At 46.1% G+C, this 16,957-nt stretch overlaps 1 protein-coding gene across 7 annotated transcripts in view; it reads left to right on the top strand.

Moving 5' to 3' along the window:
* Positions 1 to 16,957, top strand: part of CAMTA1 (calmodulin binding transcription activator 1) — a 1,324,131-nt gene that overhangs the window by 1,268,597 nt on the left and 38,577 nt on the right. For all 7 annotated transcript variants that reach the window (XM_083162948.1, XM_083162947.1, XM_083162949.1 and 4 more), the window contains 5 exons: positions 6,070 to 6,148; positions 7,223 to 7,538; positions 9,321 to 9,832; positions 15,907 to 16,094; positions 16,253 to 16,499. In XM_083162948.1, the coding sequence (XP_083019074.1) occupies positions 6,070 to 6,148; positions 7,223 to 7,538; positions 9,321 to 9,832; positions 15,907 to 16,094; positions 16,253 to 16,499 (1,342 nt within the window). The remainder of the gene's footprint in view (positions 1 to 6,069; positions 6,149 to 7,222; positions 7,539 to 9,320; positions 9,833 to 15,906; positions 16,095 to 16,252; positions 16,500 to 16,957) is intronic.

Here is a 16,957-nt window from a genome sequence, read left to right as displayed (position 1 = left end):
ATTCTAACGGGATGCAGTCAATTTACCCACAGTCAAAATACTAATGGTCTAAATACCGATAGCCATTGGCAAACAGTCAAAATACAGACACATTCAAAATCCTGACATTCATTATGTCACACGGTCAAAATACAGACACGATAAAAAAAACGACATGTCAAAAACATGAGGTTTTTTTTTTCGTTTTAACCAATTTGCTCTTACTTCACGATACAAGTGGGCATAAAGTTAGATTATAATAGTGGGCCGCATGCAACATACACATTTACCGTATCAATGTCAGCCTAGGTCAACATAAACAGGCAACTTTTTGACATGTCAACATTTTAAATGTCGATATGTTGCCCGTGACGGCGTTTTGGTCATGTCGGCATAATGAATGTTGGGATTTTGACCATGTTGGGAATTTGACTGTCTTCCAATGGATGTCAGGATTTTGACCGTCTGTATTTTGAATTCTAGGGAAATCAAACTGAACCTAGTCTTATAAAATATATGTGTAATGAGTAAGGGACCATCAGCAATATATTCCTCAATGGTAGGTTGTCTCCAGTCAACAATAGGGGTTCTCTCTGTACCTGTCTCCTGTCTACAACAGGTTGTCTGTTCCTGTCTCCTGTTCTAGACAGGTGGTCTGTTCCTGTCCCCTGTCTAGGACAGGTGATCTGTCCCTGTCGGCTGTCTAGAAAAGGTTGTCTGTTACTGCCTCCTGTCTAGGACAGGTGGTCTGTCCCTGTCTCCTATCTAGGACAGGTGGTCTGTCCCTGTCTAGAACAGGTGGTCTGTTTCTGTCTCCTGTCTAGGACAGGTGGTCTGTCCCTGTCTCCTGCCTAGGACAGGTGGTCTGTCACTGTCTCCTGTCTAGGACAGGTGGCCTGTCCCTGTCTCCTGTCTAGGACAGGTGGCATGTCCCTGTCTCCTGTCTAGGACAGGTGGTCTGTCCCTGTCTAGAACAGGTGGTCTGTTCCTGTCTCCTGTCTAGGACAGGTGGTCTGTACCTGTCTCCTGTCTAGGACAGGTGGTCTGTCTCCTAACTAGAACAGGTGATCTGTCCTGTCTCCTGTCTAGGACAGGTGGTCTGTCCCTGTCTAGAACAGGTGGTCTGTTCCTTTCTCCTGACTAAGACAGGTGGTCTGTTCCTGTCTCCGACAGGTGGTCTGTTCCTGCCTATGACAGGTGATCTGTTCCTGTCTCGGACAGGTGGTCTGTTCCTGTCTCCTGTCTAGGACAGGTGGTCTGTTCCTGTCTACTGTCTAGGACAGGTGTTTTTTTTTTCCTGTCTCCTGTCTAGGACAGGTGGTCTGTTCCTGTCTAGGACAGGTGGCCTGTATTTGTCTCCTGTCTAGGACAGGTGGCCTGTTCCTGTCTCCTGTCTCGGGCAGGTGGTCCGTACCTATCTCCTGTCTAGGACAGGTGGTCTGTACCTGTCTCCTGTCTAGGACAGGTGGTCTGTTCCTGTCTCCTGTCTAGGACAGGTGGTCTGTCTCCTGTCTACGACAGGTGGTCTGTTCCTGTCTCCTGTCCATGATAATGCTTCACTAATAGATGTCTGAGACTTAGTGGTTGGGCGGAGGTGGCATGGAGAGACACAGAATAGAAAGCTTTGCCTTTGCAGATATATACAGACATAATGGGGGAAATTTACTAAAGGAAACTTGTAAAAAAATAGGTGTATTTGTATCCAGAAATACACTTATTTTTTACATTTACTATCCCGAAAATACGGCTATTCGTATTGATAGCACATCAATACAAATACGAATTGCCGTATTTTCGGGATAGTAAATGTCAAAAATAAGTGTATTTCTGAATACAAATACACCTATTTTTTTACAAATTTCCTTTAGTAAATTTCCCCCAATGTCTCCGCTGTGTAGGACACGTATGTGTTACAATGTATAATAGTACTGAATGTATCAGGAGAGTGACTTCAGAAGATGGGCCTGGTGGTAATGACATGTAATGTACTCTAGCTGTGCCTATGTGTCCTGCTATCTACTGCTCCCTAGGACAGTAATATAAATGTCCAGAGGGCAGTTACCACGACTCCAGCTACAGTTACTCTTATGAAGTTCTAGCAGGGGAAATATCAGCCATTCTGCGTCTGTCATGTTCTTCCATTTTTAATACACGTCCCCGGATATTATAAAGAAATGATAGGTTCTCGGGAGGGAGCTGCTCTATTTCATGGTCTGTCTGGCTTTAGTGTTGCCATAGTTACACTTTCTACACTCAGGTCATTCAGTGTAACAGCATCACATTCTGCACACAGTGGGGCAAATATAGGGCACTGGGGCCGCGGCAGGCCAATGCTGATTATGAGCCAGGGCCCCTTTTACACTGTTGGCTCTCTTCCCTGCTCCCACTGGTCCCTTGTGTACCCCCTCATGCCCACTCCCTCTGGTCCCTTGTGTACCCTAGCATGCTCGCCCACACTGGTTCCTTGTGTATCCCCTCATGCCCGCCTCCACTGCTCCTTTGTGTACCCCCTAATGGCCGCCCCACTGGTCCCTTGTGTACTCCCTCATACCCACTCCCATTGGTTCCTTGTATACCCCTCATGCTCACTCCCACTGGTCCCTTGTGTACCCCCTCATGCCTGCCCCACTGGTCCCTTGTGTACCCCCTCATGCCTGCTCCCCCTGGTCCCTTGTGTATCCCCTCATGCAGGGCCGGCGCTACCCACTCAGCAGCTCCTGCAAAGCAGGGAGGCGCCATGCTGAAAAGGCGCTGTCTCCCTCCCTCCTCTGCTAAAGCTACCTCAGCCCTCACTGTCACTGCCTCCTGCACACCGCAAGCAGCGCCTGTCTGACAGCGGGCAGGTGGCAGTATAGAGCTCCTCCCTGCACCGCGAGTGCACACAGCCTGCACGCCGCCCGCAGTGCCTGTCTGACAGCGGGCGGCAGTTGGAGAGGCTGAGCAGCTCCCTGCACCGCGCACACGCTGACCGCCTCCTGCTACCTGCCCCCCTCTTCCTTACAGACACTTGCGCTGAGGCATTTAGTACTGTCTGTGAATGCCTGGATGACAGGTCATGTCCGGATCCGCCTCCTACCCATTGCTCCCTGCGACTGTCAGCTGTCAATCAAATGACGAACAGGCAGCAGCGCCGCCTCCCCTTCCTTCCCTCTTCTCAGTGTGCTGTGCCAGTGCCACTGCCAGTCCTCAACACTCCGCCCCCTATATCTCCTCCCCTCTTCTTACAATAGCAGCGTGCAATGCGATGTGCGCTCCTGCGGGCATCGCATAGTACAAAAAGTATGTGCTGCACATACTTTTTGTACTGCTTTCAGATCGCATCGCACACACATTGCATGCATGCCGTGCGATGCGATCTAGTGCATAACGTATGCGATTCTCGCAACGTGTATGAGCACCTTTAGTGCCTGCAACATTTTGCGGACACAGCAATGAGATGGTGTATGCATACATGTACATGCACCCGAGATCCTCCATAGGATCGCATGTTGCATACGCTCCCACAATCGGGCTGCAGCTTGTTGCAATGGCAATGTGAAAGGGGCGCAAAATGTATGGTTTGCAGGAGGGCGCCGGACACCCTAGCACCGGCCCTGCCCTCATGCCTGCTTCCACTGGTCCCTTGTGTGCCCCCTCATGCCCATTTCCACTGGTCCCTTGTGTACCCCCTCATGCATGCCCCACTGGTCCCTTGTGTACCCCCTCATGCCGCCCCCACTGGTCCCTTGTGTACCCCCCTCATTCCCTGCTCCCACTGGTCCCTTGTTTACCCCTCATGCTCACTCCCACTGGCCTCTTGTATACTCCCTCATGCCTGCTCCCACTGGTCCCTTGTGTACCCCCTCATGCCGCCCCCACTGGTCCCTTGTGTACCACCTCATTCCCTGCTCCCACTGGTCCCTTGTTTACCCCTCATGCTCACTCCCACTGGCCTCTTGTATACCCCCTCATGCCTGCTCCCACTGGTCCCTTGTGTACCACCTCATACCTGCTCCCACTGGTCCCTTGTGTACCCCCCTCATGCCTGCTCCCAATGGCCCCTTGTGTACCCCCCTCATGCCTGCTCCCACTAGTCCCTTGTGTACCAGTCATGCCTGATCCCACTGATCCCTTGTGTACCAGTCATACCTGCTCCCACTGGTCCCTTGTGTACCACCTCATACCTGCTCCCACTGGTCCCTTGTGTACCCCCCTCATTCCTGCTCCCAATGGCCCCTTGTGTACCCCCCTCATGCCTGCTCCCACTAGTCCCTTGTGTACGAGTCATGCCTGCTCCCACTAGTCCCTTGTGTACCAGTCATACCTGCTCCCACTGGTCCCTTGTGTACCCTCATGCTCACTCCCACTGGTCCCTTGTGTAAACCCTCAAGCCTGCTCCCACTGGTCCCTTGTGTACCCCCTCATAACTGCTCACTCCCACTGGTCCCTTGTGTGCCCCCTCATGCCAATTTCCACTGGTCCCTTGTGTGCCCCCTCATGCCAATTTCCACTGGTCCCTTGTGTGCCCCCTCATGCCAATTTCCACTGGTCCCTTGTGTACCCCATCATGCTTGCCCTAACTGGTACCTTGTGTACCCCCTCATGCTGCTCCCACTGGTCCTTTTTGTACCCCCCTCATGCCTACTCCCACTGGTCCCCTGTGTACTCCATCTTACCTGCTCCCACTGGTCCCTTGTGTACCCCATCATGCTCACTCCCACTGGTTCCTTGTGTACCAGTCATACCTGCTCCCACTGGTCCCTTGTGTACCCCCTCATACCTGCTACCACTGGTCCCTTGTGTTACCCCTTCATGCCTGATCCCACTGGTCTCTTGTGTACCCCTCATACCTGCTCTCACTAGTCCCTTGTGTACCCCCTCTTACCTGCTTCCACTGATCCCTTGTGTACCCCGTCATGCCTGCCTCCACTGGTCCCTTGTGTGCAATTTACAATATTTTTCCCTTTACAATAGTAGACAGTGATAAAACAAACTGGGTAACAACAGACAGACTTGGAGGTAAGAGGGCCCTGCTGCAAGCTTACAATCTATAGGGACATAGGAGGGAAACATAAGGACAGGCACAAAACACAAGGTCATGCCTATGCCCTCTGTCTCTTGTCTACCCACCTTACGCCTGAGCCTGTTCCCTCCGGTTCCTTGCCTGCGCCGTTCATGCCTGTTTGCCCTTGATGTGCCCACCTCATATCAGTCTTTCCATCTTGTCTGCCCCCCCCCCCCCTGTGCTTTTCCCACTGATCGCCTGAATCCCCTCATGCCTTTTTCCTGATTCCTTGTCTGCACCCCTTGTAGCTGTTCCATCTTATCTAGTGCATATCCCCACATGCCCTAAACCACTGTAGCACAATGGAACCCAGCTGGGTCCCAGTACTGTTTGCTTCTGCTGCTATTCCTGTAGCTAATCAATTGTTAGTGATTTGCTACACAGAAGAACACTCTCTCTCCTGCTGTTTACAGTATTCTCCTAATCCATCAGGTTCCAAAGTAGATAGCTGGACACAACTATAATTGTATTATAACGAAAAAATGAAACAATTAAAATATTATTTATTTATTTATTTATTAAATAATGAATTAAATATTATTATAAATTATTAAAATAATCTGAGTGAACTGTTGTCTCTACCCTGATAATTTGTTCAAATATTCCATTACTTAATTAAGTACTAAAAGCTAAGCAGGTAACTGTCATAATGATCCTATAGCAGATTTTCTTTGCCGCTGTTACTGCCACCTAGAGGGGTAATATAGAAATGCTGATCGATCGTATAGTACACAAGTATATAACGAATACACAAATACATTCTCAATCATTACTGAATAGTAATTATTAAGATTAATCTTAATATACGAATAGGGTATGTTACAGAAACATTCTCAAAGTATGATAATAATACTGTTCTTTTCTTTATTATTTTATTGTAGTTGTACCAATAGCTCTGTGTTTGTAGCATGCCATCTTGAATTATTTAATTTATAAGATCAAAACTGCTCTGCGTCGGTTCCACACGTCTTTTGCTTTTTCTGTGAAAAAGGCTCTGTGTAAATGGATCAATAACAGGAAGTGATAATATTACTCTTTCTTTTCAGGACTAAGCATGCTGACAGTATTGATTTGGAATTAGAGGTCGATCCTTTAAACGTTGATCATTTTTCCTGTACTCCCCTGGTAAGAGCATGTTAACTACATCTGAGTACAGTGTATTACAGTATAGACAGACACATTGTCAGTGTACAACAGTATAAACAGACACATTGTCAGTGTATTATTATGGTAAAGATAGACACATTGTCAGTGTATTACAGTATAGACAGACATCAGTGTATTACTGTAACAATAGACACATTGACAATGTATTCCGGTAACTATAGACACGTACACTGAATGATCAGAATGTGATTAATTTGTTTTCTATAGCCTCATCGTTAATAACTAATAAGTAATAGAACCTGAAAAAAAATAGATAGGAAGATTTACTTAGAGAATATTAGGAGTTGCACTATTGGCGGTAGAAAGAAGGGGAATTGGGGCTCTAGTACTAACTATATGGACTCTGGCCTGTCTGGAGCCTAAAGGTCAGTGCAGGATTAACCATGGGGCAACAGGGGCGGTCACCCCGTGGCCCCCACACATCAGGGTCCCCCACACCGGCACTGCTGTGGGTGGGTGGCAGGCAGTGGGGTCGGGCAGTGCGGGGCAGGTAGGGGGTCCCTGCAGCGGATGGGCAGTCAGCGGCAGGGTACCTTCGGTGTATGGGAAGTCAGCGGCGGGGTCCCTGCGGCGGAAGGGAAATAGTAGCGCTACTAGTTCCCGTCCGCTGCAGGGACCCCGCTGCTGACTGCCCATCCACTGCAGGGACCCCGCTGCCTCCCCAGCGCTGCCAATGAAATGTCCATTGACAAATCATTAACACTTTGGGCTGTCCCTGCAAATTAGTTAACAACTCTGCATGTGATGGAATTAGATGATTTTTAATAAATAATACAAAATGGACATTTTCTGTAGATTATAAGCATATTACAAGTCTCCTTTAAGTCATGTACAAGTTACAACCAAGTGGCCTAACTTTGTTTGGTCACAGAACTTCATAAAAGCTTTGGACTCTAATCATTTACATTGGCGGCTGCGTTATTACTGTACATACATAATACATATACCAACAAGTCTGACATTATTTGTGTTTCTGTTATGCAGAAAATCCTCCCAACCATTAAACCAGTCTCACCTCCTTTATATTCCCAGATGTGGGCATGCGCATTGGGTCACACCGAGGCTGCTGTTGTGCTGTATAAATGGGACCGGCGGGCTATCTCTATCCCGGACTCTCTTGGCCGGCTCCCTCTGTCCATCGCACGTTCCCGGGGCCATGTGAAACTTGCAGAGTGCCTGGAGCAGTTACAGAGGGAGGAACAATCCCAACTGGGGCAGAATGCCAGGCTACAATGCTCTCCAAGCCCCGATGCCAATGCAGAGAATTGGTTAACTCAGTGGCAAAGTGAGACCATCAGCCCTCAAGAAGCTCAGAAGGGAGTGACCATTATTTCAAATGCCAATGCAGGTAAGAAGAACACTCCAATGTTCCACCAGGACTACTTAAATGTCTAACAGTCCCAGGATGCACCTCTCTCTCTCCTCTTCCCTCTCGCTTAGATGATGGTGGTCCATTATTGTCCGTACTCACAAGCCCCCGGCTTTGTGTAACTTATTTATCTGAGACATTAAAGGTTTGAGCCGAGAGAACATTCTCAGCAGACTTCCGCTGGTGTGCCCGCTTAAGAACATTATTTTTATGGGTTGTAGTAAAATGTAAATGGGGAAATATAAAACTGTTACCTTGAATTGAGAAATGGCATGTTACAACTTTTGTGTAATCACTGCAAAGCATCTGCTCCATCCCTTCATTCTTCTGAGTCAACAGAATATTCCGTAACGACCTATAACGAGAATGTCTGCGCCAAATAGGAGCATGAGTTCTTGGTGCTTTGGCACGCGGTATGTCCTATGGAATGTCTCTCTGTGACCAGGGGTCATCTGAAGATGGATGGACGATACATCGGAGATGATGTATATGTAGTAGAAGATTGCTAAGTAACACAACTTTTGACGAGTGGAATGTTGGGAGATAGATGGATAAATACAGTATGAGTCCAGTTGATAGATCTACAGTGTCTAGATCAAAAGGTCAACATGCAATAGGTTAATGTGGTCGAAATGTCTACAGGGTCAACATGAAAAAGGTTACCATGGTCAAAAGGTGGACATGAAAGAGGTGGACACATAAAAAGTTAAACATGAGTTTTTCACAATTTTTTAAAATGTGGACTACAGGTGAGAATGGTAACGTGTGCCGAGCCAAACGAGGCACCATGCCCAAAGCATGGCAAGTGCAGTGAGCCATGCAAGGGCACGTGTTACACTAATTGGGGGTCCATGTTGACAGATGTCGACGTTGAAACTAAAAAAGTCAACCTTTTTATGTGTCTACCTTTGACCATGTTGACCTTTTGACTATGTTGACCTTTTCTACACGACCTATTGCATGTCGATGTTTTGGTGTTGACCTTTTGACTGTGTATCTAATAATCCACACCCACTACAGTAGTGATAGATCCCACCATCTGTTGGAAACATCCTGTCCCCGTCACTCTGGTTTAGGGACAAAGCTTGAGTGTGGGAAGTATATGTCCTGCCTAGAAGCATATACATATAATACTTACTTACTGGAACGTTTGGGAAAGTTTCCATGTACTCCATGGAGGATGGCTCACCCTTCTGCTTCCTGGACACTTATTAGTGATATTATTGTACCGGGAGGGAGGGAGGTTTGATGACCCAAAGTGTTGCATTTAGCTATGCCTAATAAACTCTTGCATAGATACGCCATACCTCCCAAACATCCCGATTCTGGTGAGACTGACCTGCATGCAATGCAATCGTCATCCTTGTCCCGATGTGTGACAAAATGGGGGCATGACAGGCATCTTCATCCAAACCACTAGACCATGCCCCTACATCACTGGGTCATGCCCTTCTTTGAGTAAGCATCAAATGTGCGCACACAGTATCTCGCTTTGCCTACGTGAGAACACGCCATCACATCCCAGTTAAGCCTCTTAGGTCATAAGTGTAGATGCTATAGAAATACTCTACATTGGCCATCTCTGACATGTGAGGTACCAGAGTGCACACGTGGCTAATAGAATCTGCACAACAGATGGTGATTAGAGTAGGTGTGGACTGGACTTTTAAAATCAGAACTTTTGTTACACCGCCTTGGCTCATTTTCAGTGATTAAGGTTTATGTACATTAATACTGAACATTTCTCCCTGGTTTTCATAGAGTTAAGAAGACCAAGATCTGAACCCTCAAATTACTACAGCACTGAAACCCCGAAAGATTACCCAGCTGCTAAAAAACACAAACTGAACCCTGAATACTTCCAGGTCAGGCAGGAGAAGGTCATAGCAACAGCCCTGAGCCTGGAGCAACCGTCTCCCTGGAGACAGAGTTCCATCCCCAAGCAGCCATTGCCTGATGCTGCCCATGGTGAGGAAGTGCTCCACTTCCACAGGGACCTTCCTCAGCGCACTCCGGACACATCTGGGTACAGAGCTCCGGCAACGATGAAATGGAGCCCAAAGGAGCTCTACCTGGGGGTTTCTGCCGCGCAGGTGACTGGGACCTCAAAGCCAACAGGACTGGGGAAGGACATTGCGGGGCATAGGCTGCGACAGAGGGAGCAGATGAATGTTTTAATGATGTCTGAAAGGGAAATGGTCGACGCTGAGCTGCTGTCATACAGAGAAAACATGGAGAATGATGACTGCTTGCAACATATGGATGACCTCCAGGTAAATCCACCCATGCATGGAACTAAGCAACTGCATCACCCATGGCACTGGCTGTGAAGTGTACAGGGTGGCTGCCGAGAGTCCATGGAGACTGCAGTGGAGGGGGGGGGGGGGTGTCCAGGGAGGCTTCAGAGGTCCATGGATTCTGTAGAGGGTCCAGTATCCTCTCTTTCAGTGCTGATGTGCCACTACTGCTGCAATGATGCACAGTGGCCAGTGGTGGTGGGCAGAGGAGAAGTTACGGATGGTGGCGATGACATTGATGGTCCCCCACCACCCCCGTGGAGGAGCCCCTTTGCTGAGCATATGTATATTGTCAATTTAAAAAAAAATCAAGCCTTAAGTGATCACATGTGGGCGGAAACCGGTCATTAATGACAGACAGACTCTATAGGGGGGTGATAGCAGTATCAGGATGGAAGATAAACAGTAAATAGATAGTCAACAGGTCAACACCAGATGGCCGAAATGGTCAGGAGGTCAAAATGGACAGGGTCAAAAGGTCAAAATGCACGTGGTTGACACAGAAAAGGTAGATACAAGGTTTTTCATGATGGTTAGGGTTAGATACTTAAATAAGGGCTAGTGTTAGGCTGCTGGATGGGACCATAAGCACTTGGTGGAGGGTTAGGTTGCAGAAAAGGACTGTTAGGCCCCAGGAGGTACGGTTAGGCTGCAGGAGGTAGGGTTAGGCTGCAGAAGAGGACTTTTAAGATTAGGCCCCAGGAGATAGGGTTAGGCATGTGGGGGCATACCTTATACCTGTCCCTGTTTCTTCTTAGGTGAACACACAGTAGAACAAAAGGATTAGGATCATTTCTAGTCCTATTCTGCATTATAATAATGTCACTGCCCTAGCAGAGGTCGAGCTTGCAGTTGTCGTCTCTTGATCACTATCTGCAGAGAGCGCTGTTGAAACTGGCAGCAGCTGCAGCCAAGTAGCTGCAGATTGATCATTGGAGTTCATTATATTCTACTCCCTGGAGACAGCAGCCAGGTTCCAGTGATGAATGTGTTCCATATGCCAGTTTCATTCATAGCCGCACTTCATAACTTTTAACAAGATACAGTAAATAAATCCATGCCATGTATGCCAGGAGGCCATTGGCCTGCAGAACCTCGGAGGCTTTTAATTTTGATTATTTAAGACATCAGCATATGAAAGTGTATATTGCAAGAACACTGAGATATCTGTATGGAAGTTTGAAGTCATGAAATGGGCACAGCTGCTTTCAGTCCAAGGGGGACAGCATTGTTCTATAATGTTACTACTGTGATCACTGTACTGAATGCCATTCATCTACAGAACCTCTGTGCGTATTCACTTTTGTGGAACCACATGCTCACGTTTCTGTTATTGCAGCTACTTTTATAGCACCAAGGTGGCATTGTTTGTGCCAACATCTGTTTCACTTTATACATTACATAAAGTCTAGGTTTGGTCTATGCTTTCCATGCGGCTATCAGTTTGGTCTATGATTTCCATGGTGTAGATGCCATTTTGGTCACTACTTGCCATGCAGATGTCAGTTTGGTCTATACTTGCCATGCGGATGTCAGTTTGGTCTGTACTTCCCATACAGATGTCAGTTTGGTCTGTACTTCCCATGCAGATGTCAGTTTGGTCTGTATACTTGCCATGCAGATATCCCTTTGGTTTTGTATTTCCAATGCGGATGTCAGTTTGGTCTGTATTTCCCATGCAGATGTCAGTTTGGTCTATGCTTTCCATGGTGCAGATGTCAGTTTGGTCTATACTTCCCATGCAGATGTCAGTTTGGTCTGTACTTCCCATGCGGATGTCAGTTTGGTCTGTACTTCACGTGCAGATGTCAGTTTGGTCTATGCTTTCTATGGCGCAGATGTCAATTTGGTCTGTACTTCCCATGCGGATTTCAGTTTGGTCTATACTTGCCATGCAGATGTCAATTTGGTTTGTACTTCCTGTGCAGATGTCAGTTTGGTCTATGCTTTCCATGGCGCAGATGTCAATTTGGTCTATGCTTTCCATGGGGCAGATGTCAATTTGGTCTGTACTTCCCATGCGGATATCAGTTTGGTCTGTACTTCCCATGCAGATGTCAGTTTGGTCTGTACTTCCCATGTGGATGTCAGTTTGATCTGTACTTCCCATGTGAATGTCAGTTTGGTCTGTACTTCTCATGTGAGGTACTTATGTAATATCTGGACTCCCGGTTCTCATATGAGACCGTGTCCCCTCGCGGGGCTCGCTGCGCTCGCCACGCTTCGGGCACGGTGGCTCGCTGCGCTCGCCAGCGCTATATAAAATCAACTCCATGCGTAGTTGGATAGTAGGGGTATGAAAAAATGGGGTGCATTTAACATGGGAGTCCAGATAATACATAAGTACCCCATGTGAATATTAGTTTCGTCTGTACTTCTCGTGCAGATGTCAGTTTGGTCTGTACTTCCCATGCGGATGTCAGTTTGGTCTGTACTTCCCATGCGGATGTCAGTTTGGTCTGTACTTCCCATGTGAATATTAGTTTCGTCTGTACTTCTCGTGCAGATGTCAGTTTGGTCTGTACTTCCCATGTGGATGTCAGTTTGGTCTGTACTTCCCATGTATATATTAGTTTCGTCTGTACTTCCTGTGCGGATGTCAGTTTGGTCTATACTTCCCATGTGAATATTAGTTTTGTCTGTACTTCTTGTGCAGATGTCAGTTTTGTCTGTACTTCTTGTGCAGATGTCAGTTTGGTCTGTACTTCCCATGTGGATGTCAGTTTGGTCTGTACTTCCCGTGCAGATGTCAGTTTTGTCTGTACTTCTTGTGCAGATGTCAGTTTGGTCTGTACTTCCCATGTGAATATTAGTTTTGTCTGTACTTCCCATGCGGATGTCAGTTTGGTCTGTACTTTCCTATGCATATGTCAGTTTGGTCTGTACTTCCCATGTGAATATTAGTTTTGTCTGTACATCTTGTGCAGATGTCAGTTTGGTCTGTACTTCCCATGTGGATGTCAGTTTGGTCTGTACTTCCCATGTGAATATTAGTTTTGTCTGTACATCTTGTGCAGATGTCAGTTTGGTCTGTACTTCCCATGTGGATGTCAGTTTGGTCTGTACTTCCCATGTGGATGTCAGTTTGGTCTGTACTTCCCATGTGAATATTAGTTTCGTCTGTACTTCTCGTGCAGATGTCAGTTTGGTCTGTACTTCCCATGTGGATGTCAGTTTGGTCTGTACTTCCCATGTGAATATTAGTTTCGTCTGTACTTCCTGTGCGGATGTCAGTTTGGTCTATACTTCCCATGTGAATATTAGTTTTGTCTGTACTTCTTGTGCAGATGTCAGTTTTGTCTGTACTTCTTGTGCAGATGTCAGTTTGGTCTGTACTTCCCATGTGGATGTCAGTTTGGTCTGTACTTCCCGTGCAGATGTCAGTTTTGTCTGTACTTCCCGTGCAGATGTCAGTTTTGTCTGTACTTCTTGTGCAGATGTCAGTTTGGTCTGTACTTCCCATGTGAATATTAGTTTTGTCTGTACTTCCCATGCGGATGTCAGTTTGGTCTGTACTTTCCTATGCATATGTCAGTTTGGTCTGTACTTCCCATGTGAATATTAGTTTTGTCTGTACATCTTGTGCAGATGTCAGTTTGGTCTGTACTTCCCATGTGGATGTCAGTTTGGTCTGTACTTCCCATGTGAATATTAGTTTTGTCTGTACATCTTGTGCAGATGTCAGTTTGGTCTGTACTTCCCATGTGGATGTCAGTTTGGTCTGTACTTCCCATGTGGATGTCAGTTTGGTCTGTACTTCCCATGTGGATGTCAGTTTGGTCTGTACTTCCCATGTGAATATTAGTTTTGTCTGTACTTCCCATGCGGATGTCAGTTTGGTCTGTACTTTCCTATGCATATGTCAGTTTGGTCTGTACTTCCCATGTGAATATTAGTTTTGTCTGTACATCTTGTGCAGATGTCAGTTTGGTCTGTACTTCCCATGTGGATGTCAGTTTGGTCTGTACTTCCCATGTGAATATTAGTTTCGTCTGTACTTCTCGTGCAGATGTCAGTTTGGTCTGTACTTCCCATGTGGATGTCAGTTTGGTCTGTACTTCCCATATGAATATTAGTTTTGTCTGTACTTCCTGTGCGGATGACAGTTTGGTCTATACTTGCCATGCAGATGTCAGTTTGGTCTGTACTTCCCATGGGGTTGTCAGTTTTGTCTGTCCTTCAATGTGAATGTCAGTTTGGTCTGTACTTCCCGTGCAGATGTCAGTTTGGCTTGTACTTCCCATATAGATCTAGTTTTGGTGTGTACTTTCCATGCAGATCCAGTTTTAGTCTATACTGTCGGGATACGGTCATTAGGTCTACACCAACTAGGTCGACAAGCATTGGGTCGACACCACTAGGTCGACAGGCAGCAAGGTCGACATGGGTTTAGGTTAACATGGGTCAAGGTTGACATGTGTGTAGCTCAACAGGTCATAAGGTCAACACAAGTATTAGGTCTACATGGGCTAGGTCGACAGTCAAAAGGTTGACCTTGCTGCCTGTCGACCTAGTGGTGTCAACCCAATGCTTGTCGACCTAGTTGGTGTAGACCTAACAACCCACATCCTATACTGTCAATGTGGATCCAATTTTGGTCTATACTTTCCCAACACCCAATTTTAGTCTATACTTTCCATAAGTGTATGGTTTCATTCTTTATTTTGCATATGATCCAGTTTTAGTCTACTTTCCATGAGATCCAGTTTTTGACTTTTTGTCACATAAGGATCATTTGAATGAGATCAAGGTTTAGTCTACACATTCCAAGAGACATGACTTTAGTCTGTACTTTCCGGGATGCCTGATTTCAGTATACACCTTCCATGAGATCTGGTCAGTCTATACTTTCCATTAGACCTGGTTTTAGTCTGTACTTTCCATGGGACCTGGTTTTAGTCTGTACTTTCCATGAGATCTGGTTTTAGTCTGTACTTTCCATGAGATCTGGTTTTAGTCGGTACTTTCCATGAGATCTGGTTTTAGTCGGTACTTTCCATGAGACCTTGTTTTAGTCTGTACTTTCCATGAGACCTGGTTTTAGTCTGTACTTTCCATGAGACCTGGTTTTAGTCTGTACTTTCCATGAGACCTGGTTTTAGTCTATACTTTCTATGAGACCTGGTTTTAGTCTGTTTTTTCCATGAGACCTGGTTTTAGTCTGTACTTTTCATGAGACCTGGTTTTAGTCTGTACTTTCCATGAGATCTGGTTTTAGTCAGTACTTTCCATGAGATCTGGTTTTAGTCTGTACTTTCCATGAGACCTGGTATTAATCTGTACTTTCCATGAGATCTGGTTTTAGTCTGTACTTTCCATGAGATCTGGTTTTAGTCTGTACTTTCCATGAGATCTGGTCAGTCTGTACTTTCCATGAGACCTGGTTTCAGTCTGTACTTTCCATGAGACCTGGTTTTAGTCTATACTTTCCATGAGACCTGGTTTCAGTCTGTACTTTCCATGAGATCTGGTCAGTCTGTACTTTCCATGAGACCTGGTTTTAGTCTGTACTTTGCATGAGATCTGGTTTTAGTCTGTACTTTCTATGAGACATGGTTTTAGTCTGTACTTTCCATAAGACCTGGTTTTAGTCTGTACTTTTCATGAGATCTGGTTTTAGTCTGTACTTTTCATGAGATCTGGTTTTAGTCTGTACTTTCCATGAGATCTGGTTTTAGTCGGTACTTTCCATGAGATCTGGTTTTAGTCTGTACTTTTCATGAGATCTGGTTTTAGTCTGTACTTTCCATTATACCTGGTTTTAGTCTGTACTTTCCATGAGATCTGGTTTTAGTCAAGGCTGTAAGTATATGCAAAGCAACCAATTGGAATACTGTAATGCTCATGTTAACCGGGGACAGTAGCCAATGTGGATTCACTAGCATTGTACAAGTAGCAACTTGTAAAAAGTATACAATTCTAAGTACATATAATTTCACCCTTTTCAGACACTGTATCCAAAATGTTGTCTGTTTCTCTGTATTGATATCATCACAGTCTTATAACATAGGGGATTCTATTTCAATGTTTTCCGATTTTTATCAACGCAGGTGAACATGATGAATCTAGCAGAACAGATTATCGAAGCAACACCTGAGCGGATCAAGCGTGAGAATTTTGTACCCATGGAGTCTCCGTTGGCAGAGAGGGCAGACACTGCGGCATTTAGCACCACCATGAGCTGGCTGGCCAGTTATCTTGCTGATGTTGACCACTTACCTAGCGCTGCACAGATACGGTGGGTTATTAACCGGATGGTGCCATTTGGAGCAAAGTAAGAGAAGCTTGACCAATCAGGTCTCACAGTATATTCATTTTGTAGTTTATTTGAGAAAATGAAAGCAGACATCTTACTATGGATTATCAAACCCTCTTATATTTATATTGTTATTACAGGTCGCTCTACAGTGAACCTCTGACTCCTTCTTCAAACACCAGCTTAAGTCCTGCAAGCTCCCCTGTGAGCGAAACAACGTTCGAAAAGCCCAGCCTCCCGTCTGCTGCTGATTGGTCAGAATTTCTCAGTGCATCCACCAATGAGAAGGTTGAAAATGAAATTTCCCAGCTGACCCTGTCAGACCATGAGCAGAGGGAGCTCTATGAAGCTGCCAAGCTGGTTCAGACGGTGTTCAGGAAGTACAAGGTGGAGTGAAACGTAACATTGTCCCCATCATAGGTGCCGATTTATGTTTTTGCTGGTGGGTGCTCAAGCCAAAATAATAGAGGAGTGGCTTCATGGGGAAGGGGTGTGGCCACAAAATAATACCAATTTATATTATGGAGCATAGTTGTCTCCAATATTCAAATTACGGCAACAGAGTTCCACATACATAAATGCCCCCACAGTGCAGGTACATAAATGCCCTCACAGTGCAGATACTCCCGGGAAACTGTTTCCCAGGTGGCGGGTCCGGCGATGTGGGTGCTGCAGCCACAAATTAGCAAGTTAATATGGCGGTACAGCAGTGGGACTCGGCCAATTTCCATGGGTGCTCGGGCCCTTGAGCACCCACAGAATCGGCACCTATGGTCCCCATAACCTGAGTCCCAATGTCCTTGCGAATTGGAGTCATGCCCATCTAATCTGAGTTTGAAGAGAAT

Source organism: Crinia signifera, chromosome 19 (genome assembly GCF_055691185.1).
Source record: "Crinia signifera chromosome 19, ASM5569118v1, whole genome shotgun sequence".
NCBI classification, from domain to species: domain Eukaryota; kingdom Metazoa; phylum Chordata; class Amphibia; order Anura; family Myobatrachidae; genus Crinia; species Crinia signifera.
The sequence above is the reverse complement of the archived record's forward strand: the minus strand, read 5'-3'. Positions and strand labels throughout refer to the sequence as shown.